Genomic DNA, 13298 nt, shown 5'->3' with positions numbered 1-13298 from the left:
GGGCAGAGGAGGGGGACAGCATCTGGGCTGCTCTCTTTGTGCTGCTCACAGTGCACTGGCTCCTTTTCACTAGAAAGGGTGCTCCTGAGGACTCCATCCATTTGACCAGAGTCTTGCCCTTGAGGTTGCATTGTCATTAACAGTCCTGTTGTCATCTCCTCTTTGGAACAGGACAAATACCTTCCCTCTTTTGCTTAGCTTGTTTCTGCTGATGTCCCCTCCAGGTTGAAAAACAAGAGAGAAAGTTGCTTTTATCCATTGTTGGTAGGAGGTGCCAGAAGCGTATCTTTTCACTGCAGTCGCTCCTCTGTTGGGCTGGTGCCTTCTCTGTGGGACTGCTTCTTAATTATGCTTTTCTGATTTCTAAAGACCCTGGCGCTGGGCAGGCTTCCTATTCTGAAATGTAAGGATGGGAGAGGAAGCCCAGGTGTGACACATACACATACTTGCCTTGTGCAGCGTTTTGTTTGTTTGTTTTTAAAGATTTTATTTATTTATGTATGTATGTATGTATGTATGTATGTATGTATGTATGTATTTATTTGTGAATGAGAGAAAGAGAGCATGCACAAGTGGTGGGGAGGGGCCGAGGGAGAGAGAGAAGCAGACTCCCTGGGTGGGGAGCCAGAAGCAGATTCACTGAGCGGGGATCCCAAACCTAGGACCCTGAGATCATGACCTGAGCCCAAGGCATATACTTAACCAACTGAGCCACCTAAACTCTCCCCTTGTGCAGCTTTTTACCCAAATACCTGATTTCAGTATTTTACAGATTAGGAAACTGAGGTCCAAAGAGGTGAAATTACTTGCTCAGGCCCACACAGGTACCAGTTTGAAGGCTTCCTGAGTCCTCAGATGACACTCTTTTACCTACCTTGCCTTTCTCAGTGCACTCTCTTGCTTCCTGCTTTGCAAGCATGATTGGTACAGATGGGGCTCTTTCCTGTCCAAGTTCAGCCTGAGTCCTGAACTTGGGACAAGGCTGCTCCAGGAGGCTGATCTGCCCTCCCTGTGCCCCAGACCCCATGCAGCTTGGCTGCCCACCACCACTAGGCTCCTGCTCTCAAATCCTGTCTACACTGACTTGGAGTTCTGCCCTTACCTTTCAGCCACGCTCAGAGGCTTATCTGTCCTAGAGTCTGTCCAGATCCCAACGCCTGCTCTCCTTGGGGCCCCCAAGGGAGCCCATAGACCTGTCTCACACATCTGTCCTTGCCAGAGGTGGGCTCGCCAATTCCGAGCACACCACCTGGCCCAGAGCAGGTGTCAGGGAACGTCTGGATAAGATGGGAATTTTTTTTTCTATTGCATTCAAATACATGTAACGTAAAATTTGCCTTCTTAACCATTTTGAACTGTACGTCAAGTGGTCTGAACGGCATTCACCGTGTTGTGTGGCCATCAGCACCATTGGTCCCCCTCACTTTTTATCATGTAAATCTGAAAGTCTGCACCTATTAAACAGTGCCCCCAGCCCCTGGCACCCACCACTGTACTTTCTCTTTGTTCATCGGGCTGCTCTACCTCATGGAAGTGGACTCACACGGCATATGTCTTTTCGTGACAGGCTCATTTCACTGAGCATAACGTGCCCAAGATTCCTTCATGCTATAGCACCCTGCAGAATGATTCCCTTCTTAAGCCTACATTGTACGCATCTACCGTGTTTTGGTAATGCGTTCATCAGTTGGGAGACACCTGGGCTGCTTCCACAGTTTAGCTATTAAGAGTAATGCTGCTGTGAACACAGGTGTACAAGCATCTCTTTGAGACCCTGGTTTTCAGTTCTTTAGGGCAAATACCCAGAAGTAGAATTGCTAGATCCTGTGGTAGTTCTGTTTTTAATTTTTTGAGGAACCTCCGTATTGTTTTCCATAGAGGTAAACTGGCCACACCAGTTTATATCACACATACACTCCCTGCAACAGCACACAGGAGGTGCCGTTTCTCCACCTTCTTGCTAGCATTTGTTTTCTGCGGGGGGCGGGGAGGGGAGGGTGATAATGGTTGTGGTTGTCCTAATGGGTGTGAGGTAGTAAGATGAGAATTTGTTTGGCAAAGGGCTGTGTAGCCTTCTTCCGGAAGCCCTCTGGTTAGGTGCTTGGAGGCCTGGGGTGGGGCCCTCCACTGCTTTGGAGACAGACTCAGCTTTGACTCTTTGGTTTCCCTGCCAGTACAGTGAGACTCTCTTCTTTCATTCTTTCTTTTTGGTTTCATGAAAATCAGCTGTCACTTTCTGGCACCCACAGACAGCATGCTGGTCTCGAGGCCAGAGGTACGCAACCCCAACCAGCCGGGCTGGCGGGGAATCCCTGTTCATCAACCTCTACCGAGCTTGAGCTCTTTGGGCTGTGGAACAATCAGGAGGACCCTTAAGGACTCCATAGCAGCAAGGTGGCTCGCTGAACTCCTGGGTTGCAGGTCTGCTCTGGGCACACTGCCCCCAGGGGAAGGTAGGGAGTCCACAGAGGCCAGGAACTCCCTTGCCTGTGCTGCTGTGGGAAGGACCCAGACCACACTGGGTGGGTCCTGGTCACCATGGTTACCTAGGACATTCTCTAGCCCTGGATGTTCTGAGTTGCCTGCCCATCTTGACCAAACTATTTCCCCCTTGAATGATGACCATGTGATCTCAGATGGGGACAGAAGCTGCAGGAGAGGCCAGGCTGTCCCCCAGGCAAGAGCCGTCATGCACACATCTTCCATCTCCCCATGACCAGGTGGGGACACATGTTAGTAAGCCCCTTGGGGTTGCTGGGAAGAAGAGCAGTTTCATGCGGGCCTTTTTTTCTTTTTTCTTTTTTTTTTTTTAAAGATTTTTATTTATTTATTCATGAGAGACAGAGAGAGAGAGAGAGAGGCAGAGACACAGGCAGAGGGAGAAGCAGGCTCCACGCAGGGAGCCCGATGTGGGACTCGATCCCGGGTCTCCAGGATCAGGCCCTGGACTGAAGGCAACGTTAAACCACTGAGCCACCCGGGCTGCCCTCATGTGGGCCATTTTGATGACCATTCCCTCTCTCCCCTGGGAGGGCAAAGCTAGCAGTACTGACCAGAGGGAGTAAGGCAGTGTCATGGACACTCCCAGAAGCTGTGATCAGAGCTGTGGGCTAGCAAGTTACCTTCCTTCAACAACGTCAGGAAAAGGGGTGAGGGTCTGGCATCACTCCCAGCTGCCATCCTGGAGAGGCAGAGCCTGTAATATGCCAGGTCAGCATGGTCCGTCTTTCCTAGGGTCCTCAAGACTCTCCACATCCTCTCACCTGTTTGTTTATAAGGAGGGACATCGGGGCACAGAGAGGGGAGCTGACATTGTTGAGCAGTCCCTGCTCATTGGGCTCTGTAACACACTGTGACTTTGTTCCCCACGGTGACCTGCCAGGCCCTGTCCCTGGGGTAGCAGCAGGGGGTAGGCCCCAGAAACATCAGACCTGATACCACCTCAGCCCACACTTCTCATGTTCAAGGGCCCTTCAGTGTGTGGTGGAGTTGGATGAGCCCAGCAGCCAGGGGCCTCTCATGGGCACATAGAGGCCGAGAAGGCAAACAAACACTTGGGGTCTGTGGCTTTGCAGAAGTGACCCTGGTGTGCTGCCTTGGCAGGGACCACCCGTGGACCCTTTGGGGTTTGTTCTTGTTTGGGGTTTTGTTTGTTTGTTTTTTAGGTTGAAGCCAATGCAAATACACATGTTCAATCAATCACTCCTACTCAGAAGTCAAATTTGCATTTTTTATAAGGGTAGTAAACTCTGGTTCAGGAGTATTTGAAGACAGACCTGCTTTATAACTTTGCTACCGGTCGTCACCACATTGAGTAAATCTGATCAAGAACTGGGCTCATGGAACAGAAATTATAGCTCTGACTAGAGCTTTTATCTGATCAACCACAAGTTTATTCACTTTTATGATTCAGTGGTTAGGGACACTTTGATCGTGTGGGTGCCCCAGTGAGGCTGTGCACCAGGCACAGCAGGATAAATGGTGCCTGCGCCACTGTGGCTCATCTTGGCCACATTGCCTAGTTCTGGGTCCTGCCTTACACAACTTAAACAGGGATAATATTTGCTCACACCTGTCCTCCCTGCAGAGTTGGAGACAGCAAGTATTTGGTGTCAGCCCTGCCTATACTCTTCCTTCTAAGAGCCCTCCCAGGTTGGTTTATCATCAGTGGGGCAGACACAAAGAATTGCATTGCCTCCCCTACATGTTGGTGCTCTTTTCAGAGGACTGGGTTTCCAGGAGCTCGGGTCCTTGTGTGGAGGCCAGCCCCTGGCCCTCTGCTGGCCAGGCTCCAGGATGGTGGGCGTCCCTGTTGCCAAGCAAAGGCATGGCCCCTACCCAGAGAGGAAGGGTCCTTTGTCCAGCAAACTGGCTGCCAACTCCCAGCTGGAAGCAGCCCACCCCTTCACAGCCGGGGTTTGATTCCCTGATCACCCTGGCTCCCTCAGGTTGGGGCTGGGGGTAAAGAGTGCTCCCCAGATTCCACCCTGCCATCCATACTCCTGCCACTCGAGTTCAGCTCCTGCCCTCTTGGGGCCTGGTGGCGGTTCTGTTCACCTGAGTCTCTTTGTAGGCCTTTTCCCCTTTGTCACGTCCAGTTTGTTTTTATCCGCTCTTGCAGCCTCAGGTCAGTGTGGCTTCCTCCCTCCCCAGCAGAGGTGAGAGGCCTGCCTTCCAGCTGGCCGCTTCTCTTTCCAGTCGCCCTTCTCCTCTGGCTTCCTCTCCACCAGGATCTCCCTGCCATCCCGGTCCTGACTGGACTCACATGCCCTTTCCAGAACTGGCACGTGCACAAGGCAGAGCTATAAATAACCCTGGCCCCGGCCCTGCCCTTTGTTCCCTCATTGTCTGCATTTCTTACGCGCCCTCTCCTTCAAGATGCCGTTGGCTGGCTTCTGAGCCGTCCCTGTCTGCCCCCAGCCTCCAGCACCATTCTGGGGCTCGGGGAGACGAGCACTGGTCCACAGAGAGGTATCCACACCCGTGTCTTCTCCCTAGCCTGGCACATTCCCCAGGCCAGACGGTCCCCTGAGCTGGCCGCGCCCTTCGAAACAGTGAGAGCTGGAGTTGGCGCCATCCTGCCTGCGCTCTTTTTCCTCCCAGCTTTCCAAATTGTGTGGGTGGGAATGAGACGCACTGCCACCCACGTGAGTACCGGCATCTCGTGCTGGGTGGGGCTCGCCGTGTGCCCCCCCCCCGCGCGCCCCCCACCCCACCCCCCGCACCAGTGCTCACAGTAGCGGGATTGTTCCTCGGACACAGTAGAACTGGGTGGGTGGCCACTGCTGCTCAAGGAGCCTGCTGTGCCCTTCACCTTTACATCTGCCCTTGCTTGAGGCACAGATGGCACCTGGACACAGTGGGAAGCACGTTCAGGGGCAGCTGAGAGGTGCTTCTCCAACACGCTGCCACCATTCATGGTGTGACCTTGGTGGGCTGAGATGAGACAAGGTGTTAGTGGCCCCTACCCTACATGTCTGTGCACTGTGTGCCACAGATTTGCTGACTGTGGAACGGGCTAAGCTGACAGTTTTGGATCTTGGCACCTGCTTGTCAAACAGACAAGGGTTCCAGAAAGGGACCTCAGAACCTCGCAAAGATACAGCCAAAAATAGGGCCCAGCCAAGCATCCTAGATCCATTCATTGGTTTGTTTATTCATTATATCTTCATGGAGCACCTATGTGTTCCAGGTACTGAGCTGGCACAGGAAGTTTCCAGGTCAGGCACAGCATGTCCTGGAGATTTCTGCCTGTGGAGCCGCTGCCCGTGGTGCCCTGGGGTGGGCCGGGGGGTGGGGGGTCGTGTCTGTGTGGGGTGGGACCTGAGTGTGCTTTCTCTGGAGTGATACTTAGCCATGATCATGGCGGCTGCCCCCTACACACACACGAGTACACATACACACTTGGGCATGCACACACATACAAGCATATGCATGCCCCTAGCTCATGCACACTGAGAGATTCCCAGAACAAAGTAGTGGTTCAGGAAGACTTTTTGGGTGGTCCCAGTGGGCAGTGAGGATGTGGTACAAGCCCCAGGGACCCAGAAAGCAGAAGCAGGTGGGACCTGGGGATTGAGCCTTCCTTCCCCAGTTTATACCCAGGCAACTGATGCTCCGGGCAGGAGGGCAGTTGCCTGAGACTCAGTTGCCAGGTGTTCAGTGGGCAGGCCTGACTCTGTGGCCCTGTCCCCCACCTCCTGGCTCTGGGTGCTTCTTGCTGAGCCACCCATTTGCACCAGGGTAGCTCCCTTCTCCCAGTCCAGGGAAGTGGCAAGGGCTGGCAGGATGGGAAACACACAGAAGGGCCATGCTGGAGTCCTGATTCTGGATGCTATAGAGACACTGTGAGACCTGAACTGGCCTTAGGGCCAGGCCTTTCTGGAACCCAGTGGTTCTCACGTAGGCATAATTTGACCCCAGAGGACATGTAGCAATATCTGCAGACATTTGTGGCTGTCCCAGCCAGGGTTGGGAGGGGAGTGTTGCTCCTGGCATCTGTTGGATGGAGACCAGAAATGCTGCTCAACACCCAAGTCCCCCCAGCATCCTAAAGAGAATCCTCGAGCCCTAGATGTCAGCAGTGCCAAGAGCCAGGAGCCTGCCCCAGATCAGTGATCTCCCCTGAGTGCTTCGGCAAAGTGGACCACAGCGCCAGTGCTCTGGTTCTATGCCCAAGGGCTGCCACAGAGCAGTATGGTTGTTCATGTTCAGCCACAGGTGGGAAACCAGTAGCATGGGCAAGAGTGTTACGTCACTTTCCGTGGGCTATAATGGGGCCCGTCAACACATGGGTGGGTCATGGGCATAGCCAGTCTCTGATACTGATTCCCTCACTGGTGGTCAGGGAGCACATGGGAGGTGTAACCAGGAAATCACACATAGATTTCATTGCCTTTGACATCAGCATTTGTGTTTGTTTGCTGAGCACCTGTAACAAAGTGCCATGAACCAGGGGGCCTTGCCCTGACTGCTCAGCCGGACGCTGCCCATTTCCTATTGGCAAGACCAAGGGTGACCCTCAGCTTTGCTGGACGACCCTCCAGAATTTGCAGTGTCTATGAGCAAATGGTTGACTTGATGAGACTCCTGTGTCTCCCTTTATTTCTACATGGAGCCTTCCCTCAGAGGCTTGGCCTCAGGTTGATAAGCAGGCCTTCCTCTCTGAGAGGGGCCACTTCAGGAGCCAACCCCCAGGTCTGACCTTTGTCTCTTTCTCCTACAGAGTGAGTTGGACTTGGAAAAAGGCATGGAGATGAGGAAATGGGTCCTGTCTGGAATCCTGGCTAGCGAAGAGACTTACCTGAGCCACCTGGAGGCACTGCTGCTGGTGAGGAGAGGGTAGGGGGCTGATCAGGGCAGGGGCACTCTGCTCACAGGTCCCAGGTCCCAGGACAGCAGTCAGAAGGCAGCCCGCCCTCCCTGGAGGGTCATTCCATCTCTGTAGAAGCTGGACCTCCCCATGGCATAGTGGATACTAGCATAAGACAGGTGCCAAACCAAGCTGGCTTTAAATTTTTATTTTTAATGGAATTTAAAAAGAAAAGCACAGATGTCACATAACTGATTTTCTGTGGTCATACCATGTACCTGAAAAACAGCAACCCTCTCCAGTGCCACTCTCACCTGTCACCTGTGCTGCCTCACCTGTGCTCTCTTCCAGCCCATGAAACCTTTGAAGGCTGCTGCCACCACCTCTCAGCCGGTGCTGACAAGCCAGCAGATTGAGACCATCTTCTTCAAAGTGCCTGAGCTCTATGAGATCCACAAGGAGTTCTATGATGGGCTCTTCCCCCGAGTACAGCAGTGGAGTCACCAGCAGCGAGTGGGTGATCTCTTCCAGAAGCTGGTGAGTGACTCGGAACAGGTACACGACAGTCTCCCAGGAGCTTGCGGCTCTGCAGGGATCCAGCCTCTCCCTTGCTCTGTGGGCGTGTGTTGTCAAAGGCTCTGGGATGTGGAGCCCTTATTTTAAGTAGGCTCCACACCTAACATGGGGCTTGAACTCATGACCCCGAGATCAAGAGTCGCATGCTGTACTGACTGAGCCAGCCAGGCGCCCCTGGAGAATTTTTTTTTAAAGTGGTGTGGGGTGGAGAGACATGGTCAGTAAAAATCAAGGTAGTGGGGAAAGTGCTCCTAAAGCTTGAAGGAGTGGGAGTGCTTGGGTGCCTCAGTGATTGAGCATCTGCCTTCGGTTCAGAGCGTGATCCCCGTTCGGGGATTGAGTCCCACATCAGGTTCTTTGTGAGGAGCCTGCTTCTGCCTCTGCCTCTGCCTCTGCCTCTGCCTCTGTGTCTTTCATGAATAAACAAAATCTAAAAGAAAGGAAGGAAGGGAGGGAGGGAGGGAGGGAGGAAGGAAGGAGGAAAGGAAAGGAAAGGAAAGGAAAGGAAAGGAAAGGAAAGGAAAGGAAAGGAAAGGAAGAAAAAGAAAGAAAGAGAGAGAGAGAGAGAGAGAAGAGAAGAGAAAGAAAGAAAGAAAGAAAGAAAGAAAGAAAGAAAGAAAGAAAGAAGAAAAGAACCTGAAGGAGGGCCCTGGCAGAGAGAAGTGGGAAAATAAGGCATTATGTGGCCCTTAGCTCCTCCCAGCAGCTTTTTTTCACAACCTGCAGCCATATTTAACGATGACTTTGACAGTGACACTCATGCCTTGTAGGAATCACAGCTGGTTCTTACAGACAGGTTGGAGAAATGCAGGGCAAGTGGTTTGTCCCTGCAGAGCGTAGACTGAGGCACAGCCTTGCAATGTGAGGCTGCCTGACTCCTGAGTAGTGGGGCACAGGAGAGCCTATAGGTGCCCATCTCACCTGAGCTGAGGCAGCCCTGTAAGGCAGGTCCTGCCCCAGCCACTGTGGAAGTGAGAAGACTGAGGAATTCTGGGCCACTTGCTGGTAGTGTAATACTGGCTTCTTTCCAAAAAGAGTGCTTTTCCTTCTGCCTTCTTGGGCCATAAAACTGAAGGACAAGTGATGCTGGATGACAGAAAGAATTTCTGAAAGGGCTTATTGAGCCCATACTGACCAGGAATCCTTTTGGCAGAGGTGGCTCTGGGTCCCAGTTCAGGTCCCAGAGGCAGAAACAACTTATCGGGACAAAAGGGGCCCACCAAGAAGGCACGTAAGGGGCCTCTATGACCCTTTGCTGACCACAGGACCCTAGAGGAGCCAAGGATATGGCTTTTTAAAAAGTCAGCAGGACCATGGGGTGCCTGGGTGGCTCAGTCCGTGAAGCATCTGCCTTCAACTCAGGTCATGATCCCAGGGGTCCTGGGGTGGAGCTCTACATTTCATTGGGCTCCCTGCTCAGCGAGGAGCCTACTTCTCCCTATCCTTCTACTGCTCCCCGTGCTTGTGCATGTGCTCTCTCTCCCTCTCTCTGTCAAATAAATAAATAAAATCTTAAAAAAAAAAAAAAAGTCAGCGGGACCAGTAAAACTTAGCAGTCAAAATAAAGGGGGTTGGCAGGCCCCTTGGCACTGGCCAGGCTACATCTGGGATGGGGATTGGCTCAAAGTGCTTATTTAACCAAGGCGTGGGCCAGCTAAAACTTGTCCAAAAGGAGGAAACAGTTAAGGCACCTGCAAGAGGAAGGAGAAAACTCAAATGAGAGCTATCTGGTCGATGTCTGTCTTACAGTGTGTGAGGTTCCAACATGTGTGGAAAGGAGGCCCCCACCCCAGCAGGTCTAAAGTGTGGAGCTGGTCCCCCCTCCCAAGGTCACAGGCCTCCTCTAGGTATGCAGAGCATGGCCCCCTGGGCTGCCCAGACACCCAGCTGGCCCAGACCCAGTCCTTGCCTTGGCTTGTGCCTGGGCTAGAGCGTTCTACTCCAAGGTGTGGCCTTCTTCCTGTTGGCAGTCCTCTCTCTCCACTACCCTGGGCTACAAGACACCTTGGACCCCAGGCTGGAGCGAAAGTACAAGAAACACATGAAACTTTTTGCTTTTCTGTTCAGATTCCCACCATGTGAGACCCCTTTCTCTATGGCCAGAAAGTAGGAGGCTGTGTTGGTGCAGCAACCCCAATCTTTGAAGTGCTCCCTACCCTATTTCTCCCTGTGTGAAGTGTCAGCAGGTTTAAACCTAGTAGATTTGGCTCAGCCTGCAGCCTTCCTGAGAACTGGAGAATCATATTGTTGAAAAGAAACTGCACCCAACACTCTTCCCCAAATAACATTCCAACATCACTCAGAGACTTCTCTTGCAAATTTTCATAGTCTGATGGACCCCAGAATTGAGGCGGTTTCCTTTGGTTTTCCCGGTATCCTTGAACTAGCTTTGTGGGTCAGACATTGCAGCAGGACTAGAGAGAGGGGTGATGGGGCTACAGCAGGAAGTCATGCCCCAGGAACTGTGTGAAGAATGTTCATGGGTGCCGCTGAGCAGGGTGCTAGGGCTCCCCTGTCCCGTCTGACAGCACAGCAGGGTCAGCCCAGTGTCACCTCAGCAGGCTCCCCAGCTAGGAGAGTCTTAGGACCAAAAGAGCCTGTGATGCCCTGCCCCAGCCATAGCACCTCCCCTTCCCCAGGGATTTCTGGTATCTCAGAAAGCCTTGGGCTCCCCTTCCTGTGGGAATGTATGGGTTAAATGCCGCTGCTTTAGGGGTCTGTCTCGGGCTGAAATTTTGTCAGGCTCTTTTTTTTGTCTTTCTAATCATTTCAAAGTTCCAGAGAGGTGCAGAAATAGTCCAAGAACTCCCATGTGCCAGATCCACCAGTTGAAACATTTTGCCAAATTTGTTTTATCTTTTCCTCTCTCATTTTTATATACGTGTGTGTGCACGTGAATGTGCTGAATAATTATTGCAGATACTTTTGCCGTTTTACCCCAAATAGTTCATTGTGTATTTGCTAAAAACAAAGACAACGTATTCCATAACCCCATAGTACAGTGATCAAATTCAGAAACTTTCACGGTGGTGTGGTGCTGTTATCTAAAACATAGTACAGGGATCCCTGGGTGGCGCAGTGGTTTAGCGCCTGCCTTTGGCCCAGGGCGCGATCCTGGAGACCCGGAATCGAATCCCACGTCGGGCTCCTGGTGCATGGAGCCTGCTTCTCCCTCTGCCTGTGTCTCTGCCTCTCTCTCTCTGTGTGTGTGACTATCATAAATTAAAAAAAAAAAAAAACACATAGTACATATGCAAATTTCTCCCAAGTTAGCCATCAGGTTTGTTTTTTTTAATATTTATTTTGGGGGGCACCTGGATGGCTCGGTTGGTTAAGCATCTGCTTTTGGCTCAGGTCGTGATTCCAGGGTCCTGAGATTGAGTCCCGCATCTGGCTCCCTGCTTTGTGGGGAATCTGCTTCTCTCTCTGCCCCTCCCCCGCTCATATTTTTTCCCTCTCTCTCTCTCTCTCTCTCTCTCTCTCTCTAATAAGTAAATAAAACCTTAAAAATATTTTTTAAAAAAGAAAGTACAAGTGGGAGAGGCAGAGGGAGACAGATTCTCAAGCAGAGCCTGACATGGGGCTCAATCTCACCACCCTGAGATCATGACCTGAGCTGAAATCAAGAGTCAGATGCTTAACAGACTGCACCACCCAGACTCCCCAATCATGTTCTTTTTAGGCACTTTCATTCTCTGATTCAGGATCCAATCCGAGGGCACAAGATGGACTTGGTTTTCACATCTCTTTAGTTTTTTCAGTTTATACCAGTTCCTTGGCCTTTGTTTGTCGCCTTGACATTTCTTGAAGGGTACAGGCCAGATTGGGCTTGTCTGATGTTTTCTCAGGAATAGACTCAAGTTCTACATTTCTGTGAAAACAAAACAAGCTGCAGCAGTGATATTGTGTCCTCCTCTGTGCCTTGTATCAGGAGGCACATGATCTCCATTTATCCTATTACTGGTCCAGCTCCATTTTGGATTAGTTAAATATGTGAGATGAGATTGCTTGGCACTATGCAAAAGTCACGTGGAAAGTGGGAGGTCCTTGGGGAAAAGGAGAAGGAATGGAAGGGGTTCACCTCTCTTGGAACTCCCATCAGTTTGCTAGGGCTGCCAATCCAGATGGCTTGAACACAGAAATCTATTTCCTCATGGTTCTGGAGGCTAGAAGAGTCCAGGATCAAGGTGCCGTCAGGGTTGGTCTGTCCTGAGGCCTCTGTCCTTGGCTTGCAGATGGCCGCAGTCTTCATGTGTCTTCACACGGGTCCCCCTGTGGGTCAGTGTCCTTATCGCTTATAAAAGCACCCATCATCCTGGATTAGGACCCACCCTAACAACTTCATTTTAACCTCATCACCTCTTATCCTCTCTCTAAATACAGTCACATTCTCAGGTGCCAGGAGTTAGGATTTCACCATAGGAATTTCGAGGTTATGCTTGTCAATGGTAATGTCCCCTCAGGGCTCCTGACCACATTCTCTGAAGCAGCACCATAGCTTTTAACCCCTGCTCTGTTTTCAGACATTTGCTATATTACATGTCTGTTGACTTATCGTGTATCTCTACTGCCACTGGCCCCACTGTGTCTGAGTGATTTGCAGCTGTGGTGACAGTGCCTGAAGCAGAGCTTCATTGTGGAGGTAGGCACTCAATGACCAGCAGAGGAGGGAGAAAACAAAGTGCTCTAGAGTCTGACCATTGTACCGATCAGTGTTTGGAGATGTAGTAACATGTCAGGGTGCTCAGTGCAGTAGGAGCCACACAGGGCCTCCATGCAGCCCCTCCGGGAGCAAAGCCAGAGACCAGACAGTACCAAGGGCACCTAGCTTACTAGCATTTGGCATCGTCATCTGAAGAAATACAAAATTCAATATAAATGCAAACACATAGAAATAAAATTTACATTCAGCCCAGAACAGACTCTAGGATCAGCTAAAGCTTTAGACTTCCAACTGCTGGTCGGCTACAATGGGAAGTCTTGGCTAGTTGGTCACCAGGTCCTCCATTACCCTCCCTAGGTCTGGCTTTGCTGGTACAAGAGGAGGTTTCCCCTTAGCTGCCTCTGAAGGTGACCTGGGGCCCAGAGGTGGTGGTGGCTTATATACACATGCGTGTGTGTACACACACATCCATACCATTGTCACTCAGTTGGGTATCTGACCAGGAGATTATATGAAAAGACCCTCTATTAATATCTTTGGTTTGACAAAAGACAAAGTACTTCTGCCTTGCAGCTGACAGCCAGCAGGTCTCCCACACACCAGGTATGGAGCATGATACCTGGACCCGCTTGCCAGGTTTGGGCTCGGCTCATGTCTGGAGAGTGGGAGCCCCTCATTCCCCAGTGGCAGCTAGATTGCATGTTCCTTATGTTTCTGGAGAGATCGGACAAGAGTGGAGCACTGTGG

General features: G+C 51.5%; 1 protein-coding gene across 1 annotated transcript in view; it reads left to right on the top strand.

Moving 5' to 3' along the window:
* The window catches only part of BCR (BCR activator of RhoGEF and GTPase), a 124271-nt gene that overhangs the window by 63046 nt on the left and 47927 nt on the right, over positions 1-13298 (top strand). Inside the window, exons 3-4 of the mRNA XM_055322060.1 lie at positions 7226-7330; positions 7664-7849. Coding sequence (XP_055178035.1) covers positions 7226-7330; positions 7664-7849 — 291 coding nt within the window. The remainder of the gene's footprint in view (positions 1-7225; positions 7331-7663; positions 7850-13298) is intronic.

The sequence above is a fragment of the Nyctereutes procyonoides genome, unplaced genomic scaffold, assembly GCF_905146905.1.
Source record: "Nyctereutes procyonoides isolate TBG_1078 unplaced genomic scaffold, NYPRO_anot_genome, whole genome shotgun sequence".
Classification (NCBI taxonomy): Eukaryota; Metazoa; Chordata; class Mammalia; order Carnivora; family Canidae; genus Nyctereutes; species Nyctereutes procyonoides.
The sequence above is the reverse complement of the archived record's forward strand: the minus strand, read 5'-3'. Positions and strand labels throughout refer to the sequence as shown.